Source organism: Juglans microcarpa x Juglans regia, chromosome 6D, assembly GCF_004785595.1.
Source record: "Juglans microcarpa x Juglans regia isolate MS1-56 chromosome 6D, Jm3101_v1.0, whole genome shotgun sequence".
NCBI lineage: Eukaryota > Viridiplantae > Streptophyta > Magnoliopsida > Fagales > Juglandaceae > Juglans > Juglans microcarpa x Juglans regia.
Window position 1 is genome coordinate 9,436,753 of NC_054604.1, and position 15,825 is coordinate 9,452,577.

Genomic DNA, 15,825 nt, shown 5'->3' on the forward strand with positions numbered 1-15,825 from the left:
TTTACAAACACAACAACGACTCTGCGACGAGCTATGATCATCGCCTCAACGCTTATCTTTTCACTAGTCTGTTGCCAAAAGAATGTCCAGAGGCAAAAGAGTTTAGTCTTTAAACCTTCACTTCCATCTCCAAAAGACAATACATTTTAGGAAGCCAACAAAGTCAACCGTAGTCATTCTGCTGTCCCTTGTTGTGTGGCATAAATGCAACTTATCCATATTGTAGACTGGTGAAATTTCTGGCTAGTGCAGTTCCCATTGCATTACAGTGAGATCTGCTTTTTCAATTGAATACTAAAACCCTTCGCTTGGTATTATACATAATCATCATTCTGATGGGGTATATCACAGGTTGTATAATCTGAAAGAAAAGCACAACAAAATTATGAGATACTTTGTGATTCTCATAAATCTAAAAGCAACACGATATAGTTTAACAAATACAGTTTGGAAGTGACATAGTGGCTTCCTTCCTACGTGGTATACTTTCATCGGCAAATCACCAGTTATCCTAAAAACTTAAACTGATGGGAAGAGGTAGATTTTATTATTTACTTTATATCTTAACTCTCTCCCTCACTCGTGGGCTAGACTAGTCCCCCTCAATGGGTGGCCCAACATGTGGAATATTTAATTAAATGGAGTAGAGTGTAGAGTCAAATTCAAACTAAGAATCTCTACTTTAATACCATGTGAAATCACTAAGAGTGTGATCGGTCCGGTTCGATCCGGTTTTGGACATATTTTATAACCGAACTAGTACACACCGGTTTTGAGATTTGAAGAACCGATACCGCACCGATTATATTTTTAAATCGGTACTTCCGGTTTTACTGGTTCTGGTCCGGTTTTTTCGGTTTTAGTATAGTATTAGTGGATTATATAATTAGTATAACTATACTATAGTGATATAGTATAAGTATTATTACTATAGTGATTTATATAGTTATTTATATATAAAGGATTACTAATAGTATTAGTATTACTATATATATATATATATAATAGTATAATATAGTGATATAGTACTGTTAGTGATAATATGCTTGTGATAATATGTTAGTGTCTAACTTAATGATCAAATGTTTATGTTTAAGATTACAATTTTATGTTAGATTAATTTTATGTTATATCAAACATTATATTAATTTTATGTTATTAGATTACTATTATACATGAATAGTATGATTTTAAAACTTCATGTTATATTAATTAGCAATTTAACATATAATATAAAATTATTTTATATATAATTATCTAATATATAAAAATTATATATAATACAAAAAATCATATTAAAAATATTTTATATAATATTAAAAATTAATATATAAATATCAACCGGTTCGGTCCGCTTTTAGAAAAAAGAAAACCGGAACTGGGCCGCTTTCAACCGGTTTTGAGAAAAATGAAACCGATACTGGACCAACTAGTTCAGTCCGGCTCACCGGTTTTTTTTTTACCCCTAGAAATCACCACTTGTTCCAAAATTTTAAACTGATAAGAAGATGTAGATTTTATTATTTATTTTATATCTTAACATACCTGAAAGTAAAGCCATCTTCTTGAACCAATATAATCATTCCGTTTACAGTTCAAATTATGTGCTTATTCTTATGTTTATCAAGGTTAGGCTTAAATGCAGTGTTACGACTTTCATTCTCTCAAAAAAAAAAAAAAAGTGTTACGACTTTCATTAGTTAGATGTATTAAGGTTTAATGCGGTAGGGTCAAGAACCACCTTCTATCAATGTAAGGATATATAATGTTGGGTGAACAGTGAAAATCATTTAAAGTATATTTCTAAGGAAACCCTTAAGTTGCTAGGTCATATAGAAGCACCGAAATTAAATTTCCAAGGAAGATATTTATATACCTTGTTTGCTGAGGAGTTTATGTGATTCGGAGGCAGAAGAAAGCATCACTTTCCTGCTGTTTCATTTGCATGGACTGCCTCTGATGCTCTACTCGCTGGAGCTGTGATGACAGCTGAAGCAAGTCAATGGTAGGCCTATTTTCACAGAAATGGCGATCGTTGGAATTCAAAATAACAGACCCTTGAAAAGTCCCATCTGCTATTCCAAAGTTGACAGCACCACTACCATCAGATAGCATTATTGGACAAAGGCAATTATCTTCTGCAGAATTAATTTCAGACGAAGGGAACTTATTCAACACTCCACCTGAGGAAGGCTGTGAACTTATTCCTATGAATCTCTGAGAAACTTGACCCATGCTGTCATGGGGATTGCAACTTGGCATGATCAGTGGACAAGCCATGGGAATCCCATTCAAATGGCTTGAAGACTTCTGTGAATGAGATGACAGAAGAGAGAGAGCACAACCGGAGTCTAAAATTCTCGATAATCCTTGAGCGGTTGATGCTGCATCAGAAAAATTGAACTCTTCACTTCCGAATGATGTGTTCTGGAGAAGAAGAGAATGCGAACTAGAAGTTGGGCCTCCTATATCATGTGTATATTGACTTATATTTGCTGAAAAAATGTTTCTGGTTGCAGTATTAGCTCCATTTTCATGAAAAGTGGGGGACTGCTTTTCAATAGCCCGAGGGAAGGGGAATTTTGAATGCAGATGCTCATTTGTTGACAGTGGCCCATATTTCTCAGGATGCAAGAGGTCACTAGGGAGAATCTCTGGGCAAATAAAGGGAGTCGTTGATATAGAACTTCCCTGAAATCTGTTGCCACCTACAAGGCCTTCAGAGAGTTACACAAACACTACAAACATAATTCTAAGAATAAAGAGTCAAACTGTAAAAATGGAGACTCAAGAATCGGTCTTCACAAGAAATAAATTTACAGTAAGAAACAAGGCATTCTCATGAGCAATTGAAAGGAACCAAAATCAACAGCCAGAAAAATTTGAGAACAGAAGGCGTTCTCTAGATTCTAGAGCTTACAGGGGTCTGGAAATTGTTTGGAACAGTACAGATGCCCCAACTATTGGAACTTTCTTTTTACATAGGAAATACCCCAATTATTGTATTAAAGTGCCTGATGACCATTTAATGCAGTTACTTGGAGTCTTAACATATGATACGCATAATGAATAGCTGAGCTTGAAGAGAATCGACAAGATATAAAATAAAAAGTAAGTTTAAATGGAATTTGATAAGATCTAAAATAAAAGGCATGTAAATAGTCTGGAAGAAGGAAAACATAGGAGTTAATATAATTTAGTGAAGAGGCCTTATCCACATCCTATAAAATTCAAAGGATAAATCTATATGACTAACTTTATATGTTGTGTATTATAAGACCAGTTATATAAGAAATAACCTGTAAGACAGTAGGTGTGCCATGTGAAGCAATGGTGAAGTAAAGAGAGTTTAGTCCTCTAACATCTTCCAAATTTGGACATCAGACTGTGGTGGCATAACTGTACATATGCTTGTGTCAAAAGGATATGCATTTATTTTAAAATCTGATTGGTTCGAGTCAATCCAAGCACGCATGTCAGGTTGGATTGTTTGTAAAGGTCGGATTGTGTGAAATAGGTTGAGACGACATGGTCAACTGGAATGGTGGGGCTGAGTAGGAAATGGGTCAAATTAGATACCAAGCCTAGCACGAGGTTTGTCAAACTGTTGGGGGCAAGCATGGCTAGTCGTGCATGGGAGTACACACCTGCTTATGGCATGTGTAGTGAGTTTTTCTGATTAGTTGCACATGCCTAGCACACCTAGCACAGGAACATTTGGTCCGTGTGGTGCACAGGGCACATTAGACAGATAATGGCAAAGTACAGATGATGCATAAGGGCACATATCTTTAGATTCCAATGCAGTCGATATTTTTTGATAAGTAGATTCCAATGCAGATGATATTAGGTAAATTTGATACATCATTAATTGAGTTAGCAACACCCAGATGCCATTTGAGGATGTTCAAGTCATTTGAAGAGACAATCAATGAAATTGTAGATAGATATATTACGATTTGATGACATGGTAGTCTATATGCACAATATCTTAAAAGATAATTCATTGTTAGGATTCCCTTGTAATTGCTTGTCTCACCTAGTTCCACCTGGTATACACCTAAGATGTGAATAACACTTACTATGCAAGGTCTTCACAATCTACACAAATCAGGGTATGACGACCCTTACTCTTAACTGTTCAAGTCCTCGTCAACACGATGCAGCTAGGTGACTTCAAAGCATTTGTCACACTAGAGAATGCACTAACCACATATGTGCAATTCCCCAAAAAGGCGAATCAATATTAGGGCTCCCTACAGTTGTTTATTTAACCCAATTCTACCTAATATAGACCCAATATAGGATCTAACATCTACTTTTCCACACCATCCACAAAATCTAAGGCATCACTACCACCGTAGTTGAACTTGGCATGACCATCCGCATGACAAGCGTGAAGGCAGTAGAGACAACAGTTTTTAAGTGTGAGTGATCTATGAACGACATGGAGAGAGAAGGGAGAGACATCTCAATGCTGTAGGGAGTCTCGTGGTTAGATCTAGCGGCTACGGATGGTGTGATGCACTGATCTCAAACCCTTGTAGATTGGAAGTTTCTTAACACAGCCTGTTTGTGATTTGTGTGGAACTATCTTGAAAGTTTTGTGCCAATTAAATTTTAGTGCTATTTGTGATGTTTGGAAGACAAAAGGTTGTCATTGATGGCAATTTCTGATCTTTCACACCAAACTTTAGGAGCCAATCCTGCTTGGAATTTGGTGGGTTTCAGGTAGAATCAGACGGAAAATTTTCAACTCTGAAATCTATTGGGCCGGATGTTGGAAGGGCTGTATTCCAACCCAACAGGGTCAGAATTACACCGCTAAGTGAAACAACAACCTGTCAACCAATTTTGAGGTTAAGAGAAGGAGCTGCCAAGAAACTTCGATTCCATTCAAGTTTTTGGCCGGTCTAGGAGCTTACTCATCCACATTAAGTTTTCCCTTTGAGAGTACAACATAATTCAAATAAATGGTATTAATAATCTACAGACACTAACAAATTTTGTCAAGTTATATAAATAATCTAAAGAGACTAGTAAAATCAGAAACAAACAACAATGTTTGAACAAACAATCGTGCATATGGATTCAACCTATGTACAAAAACATATCAGGAATTACAGAACAAAAGATTATGAAATCCTGCACTCCACTACAGTAATCATACACAATGGAAGCAGTCAAAGACCTTAAATTAGAAACCAAAGAGTAATATCAAGTTTTCTAATTAAGCACAGGAAATTCAGTCATATGGTGGACAACAAAAAGCATCCCTGAAGAAAACTAAAGGAGTGGTAAAGCCATGTTAATAACTTATGGTTTGGGACCAATTAAGCGCAAGGTATAGAGAATTTATTTTGTTTTGGGGGGGGGGGGGGGGGGGGGGGGGGGGGGTTGGGTTGGAAGGAGTTGGGGGAAGAGTTTAATACCATCATATGATTGAAGCAATCTCCCATCCCGGCGGAATTGACTACCCACTTGAGGCTTTCTGCGTCTCTCATTATGGCCTGCAAGGCGTTTACGGCAGCTACGCTTACAATCATCAAATTCAGCCAACAAATGAAACCTGGATGGTGTGCATATCATAGCAGCAAAAGAATTACTACAAGAGAAATGAGTCAAGGTAATGGCTTACAGAATTAAAATGTTCAAAAATGTTGGTTTAACTTCTCCAAAATCATGTCCTGAGTTAAAAATTACAAGTGATCAACAGGAGAAAAAAAGACAGATCTATTCCATAAAATCTCAAGTTTAGGACACAGTAACTTAAAACAATGACTATTGGGACCAGAGAGCATACGATAGACAAATTAATATCTTCTCATGCAAAATAAATAAGAAATACTAGATGATAATAGATGATACGAAATACAAGATGGTGAAAGGCAATGCGAGGGAATCCAATTTTAAGGAATCCAGTACTCAGAAGCAAGGAACGACATACAGTTGAACAAACTGTTAGACATATCAGCTTCGAGATATCAGGACCTCATCAAGATCAATCTGTTACGATGGTTACCTAGTTGTTGATGTAGTTATCTAGTAAATCACTGCAGATTTCATCAGTATTCTGTTAGTGTTCTATAGTTATCTAGTTCTGTTAGTAGATGTTTAAATATTTGAATTGTTGTATCTATCTAGATAACATAATTTGAACTACTTTGTACTCATCTATATATATATGAATACACTCAAGTAACTGGTATTCAATTGGAGCCAGACTTCATTTTATTTTGGTATTCTGACTTGGTATCAGAGCATTAAATTGCTCACGCAACTCGATCCAATATGGCCTCATCCAATCCCTCTTTTGTTATCCCAAACATTACCTCTCTGGTTTCTGTCAAACTAGATGGAACCAATTATCTGAATTGGATTACCCAATTCATTCCTGTGCTTAGAAGCCATGACTTACTAAGCATTGTTGATGGATCAGAAATCTGTCCATCTCAATATCTTATTGATTCCACTGGGAAATCTACTTCTGATCTCAATCCAGATTTACTTGGTTTGGCAGAAGAAAGATCAATATATTTTGGCCTGGTTAAACGCCACTCTCAGTGAGAAGATCCTATCCACAGTGTATGGATTGACAACATCTAAAATGGTATGGAATACATTGGCTAGCAGATTTGCTCCTCAGTCCAGATCTCGCATTTCCCATCTCAAAAGACAGCTTCAAACATTGCAGCAGGGCACTAAAACCTGCTCTGATTACTTGATCCTTGCCAAAAACTGGTCTAACCAGCTCACAGCAGCAGGTAAACCTGTTGATGAGGAAGACTTGATCTCCTATGTCATCGGGGGTCTTAATTCCATTTATAATCCTTTCATCACATCTCTTGATTTTGCCACTCGAGACAAATCAATTTCATTTGATGATTTTCAAACTGAATTGCTCAATTATGAGCAATTACTTGAATCTCAAAACAAGACCCTTCCCAATGATGGCACTCAGTTTGCTTTCTTCACAAACAAACCAAAGTTTACCCATGGCAAGAAATCCAAATACCCCACCCAGCAAGGCAAGTCTTGCAACTATAATCGACCTCCTGCCAGTTCACATCCTAGCAACTTCTCCCTAAAGCCACCATCATCCAGCAGCCCTTTCACCTCCACCAAATTCCCACCATGCCAAATCTGTGGCAAAAATAACCATCAAGCCCTTGATTGCTATCACAGGATGGACTTTACTTACCAAGGTCGACATCCACCAGCTCAGTTGGCAGCTATGGCTGCCCACACTCATGGCACACAAGAAGTTGAACAACCTTGGTATCTTGACAGTGGTGCCAACAACCACATTACTTCTGAATTGGACAACTTGACTCTACAACAACAGCCTTATCAGGGCAAAGATCAGGTCACAGAGGGCAATGGAGGAGGCTTGCTCATCACCAACACTGGTTCTTCTATGCTCCTTAACTCCAAAAACAAGTTTCTTTTACACAATATCTTACATTGCCCTAATGCATCTTCTAATCTTTTATCCATCCAGAAATTTTGCAATGACAATGATTGTTACTTTGAGCTCACATCATCTCATTTCTTTGTGAAGGACCTACAAACCAAGGAAATACTTCTTCAAGGGCAGAGTGAAGCTGGACTGTATCCCATATATCTTAAGCAGCTGAAACTCAAGAAATCTAATCCTAAAGCTACTCATATTTCCTCTTTCACTGCATTACAAGGTGTCAAAGCTCCAATAAACATCTGGCATTCAAGATTAGCTCATGCCTCTGAGTCCACAGTTGCTAGGGTCATTCGAGAAGTTTTGCTTCCTATTTTTGGTCCTGTAAAACAGAATAATCTGTGTGAGTCTTGTCAAGTTGCTAAGAGTCACAAACTTCCATTTTTCGAGTCCAATAACAGATCCACACATCCTCTTGAGTTAATACACTCAGATGTTTGGATCTCTCCAGTTGCTTCTCTCAGTGGATGTAAACTCTATGTTATATTTATTGATGATTTTTCCAGATTTACCTGGTTGTTTCCTTTGAAATTTAAATCTGATGTATTCTCTTATTTTCTTCAGTTTAAACAACTTGTTGAAACTCAATTTTTTGGAAAAATCAAACAACTTATGACTGACAATGGTGGAGAATACCTCTCTACTAATTTCAAAAATTTCCTCTCTGTCAATGGAATTTTACATAAGCTCACTTGTCCTCATACTTCTGAGCAAAATGGGATTTCAGAGAGAAAACATAGGCATATTACTGAGACAGGTTTATCACTCGTAGCTCAGTCCCATCTTCCATCATGCTACTGGGTTGATGCTTTTCTCACTGCCATATATGTCATCAATAGGCTTCCTACACCTGTCCTTAACAATCAGTCACCATTCTTCACCTTATTTAACAAACCACCAGATTACTCCTACCTAAAGACATTTGGTTGTACATGTTACCCTTTGCTTAGACCTTACAACACCCACAAATTAGCCTTTAGAAGTACCAAGTGTGTCTTTCTCGGGTATAGCTCAAATCAGAAGGGATATCGATGCTTGGATTTAAATTCTCAGAAAGTCTACATCTCCAGACATGTCATCTTTGATGAATTGAATTTTCCTGCTTCTGATACAAGGGCTCCAGCTGCTGTGTCCTCACCCTTGCAGGATATTTTTCCCTCCTCTGTCAGTGCCTCACAATCAGGTTCTTTCTCTAATCCCTTGCCTCCTAATTCAGTTTCTTCTTTTCCTATTATTACACCTCCTACATTCACTGTCACAACCTCTTCCTTTGATACATCACCCTCATCTATCTCACCTGAACTTATTTTTCCCAATGACACAAGCCCACCTACTCCACATAATGCTCCCATATCAGAAACAACCTGCTCTTTCTCCACCTGCTCTTCATAATGATCTTATCTCTGAAACCCCACCTGTTTCCTCCTCACCTGATCTCCCACTTCCTTCACCTAATTCCACGCCTCTCACCACCATAAATCTGCCTGCCTCCTCCTCCACTCAAATCATTACACGATCCATGACCAACTCCTCCAAACCTAAACAATTTCCAGACTACCATCTCTACTACTCCACCAAATATCATCTCCAAGCTCTCTCTACCATCACCTTACCTTCTGAACCCCAAACCTATAAGGAAGCAGTGAAGAACCAGCATTGGCTTGATGCTATGCAGGCTGAATATAATGCCCTCATAGCCAACAAAACATGGACTTTGTGTCCACGACCTTGCCATAAGAAAGTTGTCAGGAATAAGTGGGTGTTTAAGCTCAAACAAAAATTAGATGGGAGTATTGATCGTTACAAGGCCAGATTAGTGGCTAAAGGATTTGATCAAATTGATGGGGTGGACTTTAATGAGACATTTAGTCCTGTTATTAAACCAGCCACAATTCGATTGGTACTAGCATTAGCTGTTCATCATGATTGGTTTATCAAACAACTTGACATCTCCAATGCCTTTTTACATGGTTTTCTTGAAGAGGAGGTTTACATGGAACAACCTAAAGGGTTTGAGGATCCTCATCTCTCTGATCATGTATGCAAATTACATAAGTCCATCTATGGACTCAAACAAGCTCCTAGAGCTTGGTTCTTGAGACTGTCACAAGCTTTACTTGCTCTCGGGTTCAATGGCTCCACAGTTGATACATCTCTTTTTACATTCCATTTGAACCACATTTCTGTTTATGTGCTTATTTATGTTGATGACATAATAATTGCAAGTAATTCCTCCTCGTCCATTGATCATCTTATTACTCATCTTAGTGCTGAGTTTGCTGTCAAAGATCTTGGTTCCCTCTCTTATTTTCTGGGAATTCAAGTCACAAAAACATCAGAAGGTCTCCATCTCAATCAAGGAAAGTATGCTACTGATCTATTGAATCGCACAAGGATGGCTGGTGCTAAATCAGCTTCCACACCATGCACCTTAGGTTCCAAACTTTCCAAATTTTCAGGGGATCCACTCAATGATCCTACTGAATATAGAACTTTGGTGGGAGCTTTACAGTATTTCACACTTACCAGACCTGATCTATCCTTCAGTGTGAACCAACTATGTCAATTCTTACATTGCCCAACCACTGACCATCTAGTAGCAGCTAAGAGAGTGTTACGGTATCTAAAGGGCACCTTACAGTTTGGTCTCAACTTCAGCAAGGGCTCCCTGCAACTTAATGGTTTTTGTAATTCTGATTGGGCAGGGTCTCCTGATGACAAGAAATCCACATCTGGCTATTGTATATATCTTGGTCCCTGCCTTATTTCTTGGTTAGCCAAGAAGCAACCCGTTGTAGCAAGATCAAGCACAGAAGCAGAATACAGGTCTATGGCATTCACTGTGGCTGAACTCTATTGGCTTCGCATGCTCTTGAAGGAGCTGCACATACCACTAACTAGTGCTCCATGTCTATGGGTAGATAATCTTGGTGCTTTGGCTCTATCTTCTAATCCAGTATTTCATGCACGTACCAAACATATTGAGGTCGATTATCATTTTATCAGAGAGAAGATCTTTAACAAAGACATACAAGCAGGTTACATCTCTACAGCAGCTCAACCTTCAGACATTTTTACGAAGGGTCTCACTTCAGCCAGATTTTTGTTCCTTCGGGACAAGCTGATGGTTCGAGATCTTCCCATCACCTTGAAGGGGGATGTTAGACATATCAGCTCCGAGATATCAGGACCTCATCAAGATCAATTTGTTACGATGGTTACCTAGTTGTTGATGTAGTTATCTAGTAAATCACTGCAGATTTCATCAGTATTCTGTTAGTGTTCTATAGTTATCTAGTTATCTAGTTTTGTTAGTAGATGTTTAAATATTTGAATTGTTGTATCTATCTAGATAACATAATTTGAACTACTTTGTGCTCATCTATATATATATAAATACACTCAAGTAACTGGTATTCAATTGGAGCCAGACTTCATTTTATTTTGGTATTCTAACTCAAACTTTAAGTTCTTCAATGGCTCCTTCTGACTGCCGAAAGGACATGAAAATTAAAAATAAAAAAATAAATTCTTTGGGCGTACCTACATGTTCGGGATTTGAAGTGAAGGTAATAAAAACATAACTGACCTGCTGCACTGTTGGCAAAACCTCTGTTCCATGCCATTCACAATGACTTTGGAAGTCTTGGAGTGGACCTCACAAACTTTATGCTTCCTGTTGTAGTCTTTAAAAGAGCTGAGATCCTTGTTACAACCATAAACTTGGCAGAATGCAGTCTGCGAATGTAACCCTGATGATGTCCGTGTTCTTTTCGCTGGAGGTACAGATGACTCTGACGAAGATAAGTTCGGAATTCCTTTTGCAAATTTAGAATTACAGGCATCTCTGTGATCAGGAAGCCGTCCAAGCTTCAAATCAAAGAAGGACGAATCCCGACTGTTTGAATCCACCACAGAGCTTGAGAGCTTAGAAGTGGAGTCATCTTCTGCAATTGCATTTGACATAGCCATGGTTGGATTAACAACTCTTCCACCCCCAACGTGACCGCTCAGAACTTCGCCAAACGAATCGTAGGCTAACTGTTTACCAATTATCTCTGGAAAACCCAATTCCTCAAAACCTTGATTCTCAACAGCTTCTTGCTGACCAGAGACTGACTGGTTGCCATAACTAAATGGCGTTCTGAATTCCAAACCCAACCAAGTTTTCTTGTTTCTCAAGGGCGAATTACTAGGCAAAACTATTCCATCAGGCTCAAGCCCCTTCCCTTCACCAACATAATTCCAAGGCTCCATATCAAGCAACTGGGTCACAGTTTAAGAGATCACACAAACCCACTACAGTTCATGCACAACAACAACCAAAAAAGTAGAGAATTTTCTTAGGACATTTCAGCCCAGAAACCAAGTTGAATTTTAACCTCCAAATCCACTAATGCGCCTAAGCACTAGATACTGGTAACCATTGGATAATCAGAAAAGAACTGTTCACAACCGACAGAGCCAACCTATATATACAAAGAGAGAGACCTCAAAAATTCTCCTTGAAGCTTCATATCATGGGAATCTCAATTCCTGATAAGCCAATTGGATTGAAAAAAAGAACCCTTCATAAAAAATTCCGAACCCACGTAACTGAACAGTACAAAAATGTCTGAAACCACGTGAATCCAATCAAGAAACAGGTAATAATTCTCAATGCAAGGACTTAATCAGAAGAAACAAAGAACAAATACAATAAGCAAGAACACCCGTCAGATAATAAATGATATGACAGAGAGAGAGAGAGAAGGGGGGGGGGGGGGGGGGGGGGAGAGAGAGAGAGAGGGGTTTACTTTACCGATGTAGTGTAGATATAGCGGTATTGTAACGTGGGGCTGAAGCAGACAGGACTCAAAGTGAATGAGAGAGATATCACTCACATCAGTGCGTCCCAAAGTCCATGGAAGATGATGTGGTTACTATTTTTAGAGGGAGATGGTGATTGAGTGAGCGAGACGGTGAACTAACATGAACAGTTGTTTAACTTCTTGAGCAAGTATGAAAGTCTCCTCAGTCCCTACCCACATCATAGAATCATTGCTACTCTACTGTAATCTAGTTTTGTCATCTTCGTTGTCTGAATATATTTTAAAGAAAATTGCTAAATGTAGTTTAAAAAATTTATAAAAAAAACTACTTTCCCAAATTTTAGTTATTGATATATTAAAATAATAAAATTAAATTAAAAAAAAATGATAAAATAAATCTTATAAATAAAATTATAATATATAACACTACTTTATTTTAAATAATTTATTAAATTTGTTAATTAAATAAATAATCAAAGAAAAAGAGTTTAAAATATGAATTTATGAAAAGCACTGTTTTTTAGATACAGAGTTACTTAAATATCTCGACATATCTATAAATAATAGTGAAATGATTTGAGTTAAAATATTTTATTATATTTTGAGAATTGAGAGAGAAAATATTGAATAAAAATATTATAAAATTAAAAAATTATTTGAATATAATTTTTAATATTATCTTTGTTTTAAAATTTAAAAGTAGTATTATTTTTTATATTTTATTTGGGAGCTTGAAAAAATTGTAATATTTAGAGGAAAAAGTTAAAAACTTGAAATTAAAAAATATTTTATATTTGAGAAGGAAATATCTCAGAATATCTAAGAATATTTGAAAACAATTATTTCGCCAAACGGTCCTAGTGTAAAACTATGAAAAGGATTTTTTTTCCTTTTTTAATTCTATGTTAAAGAAGAAAACAATTGAATTATTATGCCTATCAATTATAACGATTTTATTGAATTCTTAAAGAATTTCACAGTTTATGTCAAATTATTTATACCTTTCATTTCGAATAATTAATCGAGGAGAAATGGAATAAAAGAAAATTCTTTTATAACTTGTGCAAAATATGAAGCATGAGGAATGAAAGCAACCAACAACCAATAATAGGAAGAGTAATGTTACATATAGTCGTAGAGTGCACAAATGTCAGGCAGTCACTTTGAAAAAGAGTGGGATCTAGTATTATTAATTTTTTTTTTATGCGGGTCCTGTATTTATTTAATTTTTTCAAAGTGATTGCACGACAATTGCAACTATCATTTCTTAAAAGCATGCAAGATGAGCAGTCTAAAACAGTAGTGACAGTTCATGCACAATAAAATAACAAACTCTTTTGTTGATGTAAATTAATGAAATTTATGTTGTGTTGAGACTTATCTCATCTCATCTCATAATTACAACTTTTTAAAATTCTTACACAAAATAAAATAAACAATTCAACTTTTTTAAATTCTAAAATAAGAATAATATTAAAAAATATATTTTAACTTTAACTTCAATTCAATTCATCTCATGTTATCTCATCTACGAAAACAAACGAGGTCTTAGAAGACAGGCCCCACATTGGAATAATGAGGAAACAAAATTGGCTTAGCTCACCCATCTTTGACAAGTCTTCTACTTACTCTTCTTTTTCTTCTTCAATCTTGTGTTTGGTGCTTTTTATAACAACAAGGTAGGAGCCTGCGTTGCTTTAATTCCCAAAGTTAAGTCTCCTGAATTTGTGAATGAATATAGGCCAATTAGCTTGTGTAATGTGATCTACAAGATAATAGCTAAAGTCCTAGCTAATAGATTAAAGAGAATTCTTCCAGATATAATTTCTCAACAGCAGAGTGCCTTTATTCTGAGGAGACTGATTACTGACAATATATTAGTAGCTTTTGAGTTGCTACACTCGATGAAAAATAGGCAAAAAAGGAAGATAGGGAGTATGGCCTTAAAACTTGACATATCAAAAACCTATGATTGTGTGGAGTGGACTTACTTGGAAGCAGTGATGAGAAAGATGGATTTTGATAAAAAAAATAAATAAATGGATCAGTCTTACTATGAACTGTGTATCTACTGTATCTTATTCAGTTCTGGTGAATGGTAGGCTAGGTGAGAAATTTTTTCCTTCAAGGGGCTTAAGGCAGGGTGACCCTTTGTCCCCTTACTTATTCCTATTTTGTACAGAAGGTTTGAGCAACCTTCTTAATCTGGTAGAAAGTAAAGCGGACATCATAGGTATAAATATGGCTAGAGGTGGACAAGCGTTAACCATCTAATGTTTGCAGATGATTGCATTCTTTTTGATAAAGCCACCTTGGAGGATTGGAAACAGGTCAAAGAGGCCTTGAAACTTTATGAAAGTGCCTCCAGTTAATTTCTTAACAAATAGAAGTCTTTTTTAGTGGTAATTCAAAAGAGTAGATGAAGAAGTAGATACTGGAAATAGCTAGGGCTAGATTGAGTAGTTCTTGTGAAAAATACATGGGTTTCCCATCCAGGGTCAGAAGATCCAAGTATAACACTTTTAGAGGGATAAAAGAGAGGGCTTGACAGTGATTGAATAATTGGAAAAATCAGTTTTTATCTTAGTTTGGGAAGGAAGTGTTACTGAAGGTTGTGATCCAAACTATTCCAACTTATCACATGAGTGTATTTAGGTTGCCAAAGAAGCTGTGTTATGAGATATTTGCATTGATGACAAAATTTTGGTGGGGGCAGAAGAAAGATGAAAAGAAAATCTAATGGAAGAGTTGGGAGAAGATAGGAGCATCAAAAGAAGCTGGAGGAATGAGATTTAGAGATATAAATAGCTTTAATAAAGCTATGCTTGCAAAGCAATGTGGAGGTTTTTAACTAACACCAATTCTTTATCTGCAATCTTGTTAAAGGAAAAGTATTTCAAGAATCAGGACTTGTTGAACACAAAACTGGGTTACTGTCCATCTATGATGCAGAGAAATTTGTGGGGCTCTTTGAATTTGTTGAGAGAGGGACTAATATGGAGAGTTGGAAATGGTAGAAGTATAAAGTTTTGGGAGGACAGATGGGTGTTGTCCTATTCTTTTTGTAACACCCCGTATTTTAGTGTATTTTCACTGAAGGATTACTTTTAATAATTCAAAAATTTATTCTCTTATTTTATAATTATCAGATATTTTAAATGGGTTATTTTATGATCTTTAAATTGTGAAAATTAAATTGTTATGTTTTCTTAATATTTATTTATTGTTATACATTTAAATTGTTCTTCTTTTAAATTAATTGATTGTAGGATTTAATTATTTTATTTTCATTGTATCATTACGTTTAATTTAATTTAATTGATTTGCTGTTTTAAAATCATTTTCGTTGGATCATTTTCTGTGACCTAAGATGTGAGGATTTGACCTCATTTCTTTCCATTCATTTTTCTTTTTCTCCTTTTTCTTTTCTTTCTTTTTCTTTTTCCCCAGTTTCTCCCCCATCCCGCGCGACACACACTCTCTCTCTCTCTCTCTCTCTCCCCGTTCGATTTCTCTTCAACCAGCCCGCCGCCGTGAGCC

The 15,825-nt window shown here is 36.5% G+C and overlaps 1 protein-coding gene and 1 pseudogene across 3 annotated transcripts; one reads left to right on the forward strand and one right to left on the reverse strand.

Annotated features, from left to right (window-relative positions):
• Nucleotides 1-220: 220 nt before the first annotated feature.
• On the reverse strand, nt 221-12,496 carry LOC121235779 (squamosa promoter-binding-like protein 6). 3 transcript variants are annotated; one of them, XM_041132184.1, is made up of 5 exons: nt 12,276-12,496; nt 11,064-12,010; nt 5,433-5,569; nt 1,877-2,717; nt 221-361 (listed from the first exon to the last, which is right to left on the reverse strand). In XM_041132184.1, the coding sequence occupies exons 2-4, from the start codon at nt 11,729-11,731 to the stop codon at nt 1,894-1,896; spliced, it is 1,629 nt and encodes a 542-aa protein (XP_040988118.1). In that variant the 5' UTR covers nt 11,732-12,010; nt 12,276-12,496; the 3' UTR covers nt 221-361; nt 1,877-1,893. The 3 variants fall into 3 exon arrangements, with proteins under 3 accessions (XP_040988118.1, XP_040988117.1, XP_040988119.1); XM_041132183.1 differs by lacking the exon at nt 12,276-12,496 and having other exon boundaries at nt 11,064-12,213; XM_041132185.1 differs by lacking the exon at nt 12,276-12,496 and having other exon boundaries at nt 1,877-2,708; nt 11,064-12,212.
• On the forward strand, nt 6,770-6,894 carry LOC121236271 (annotated as a pseudogene).
• Nucleotides 12,497-15,825: the final 3,329 nt, after the last annotated feature.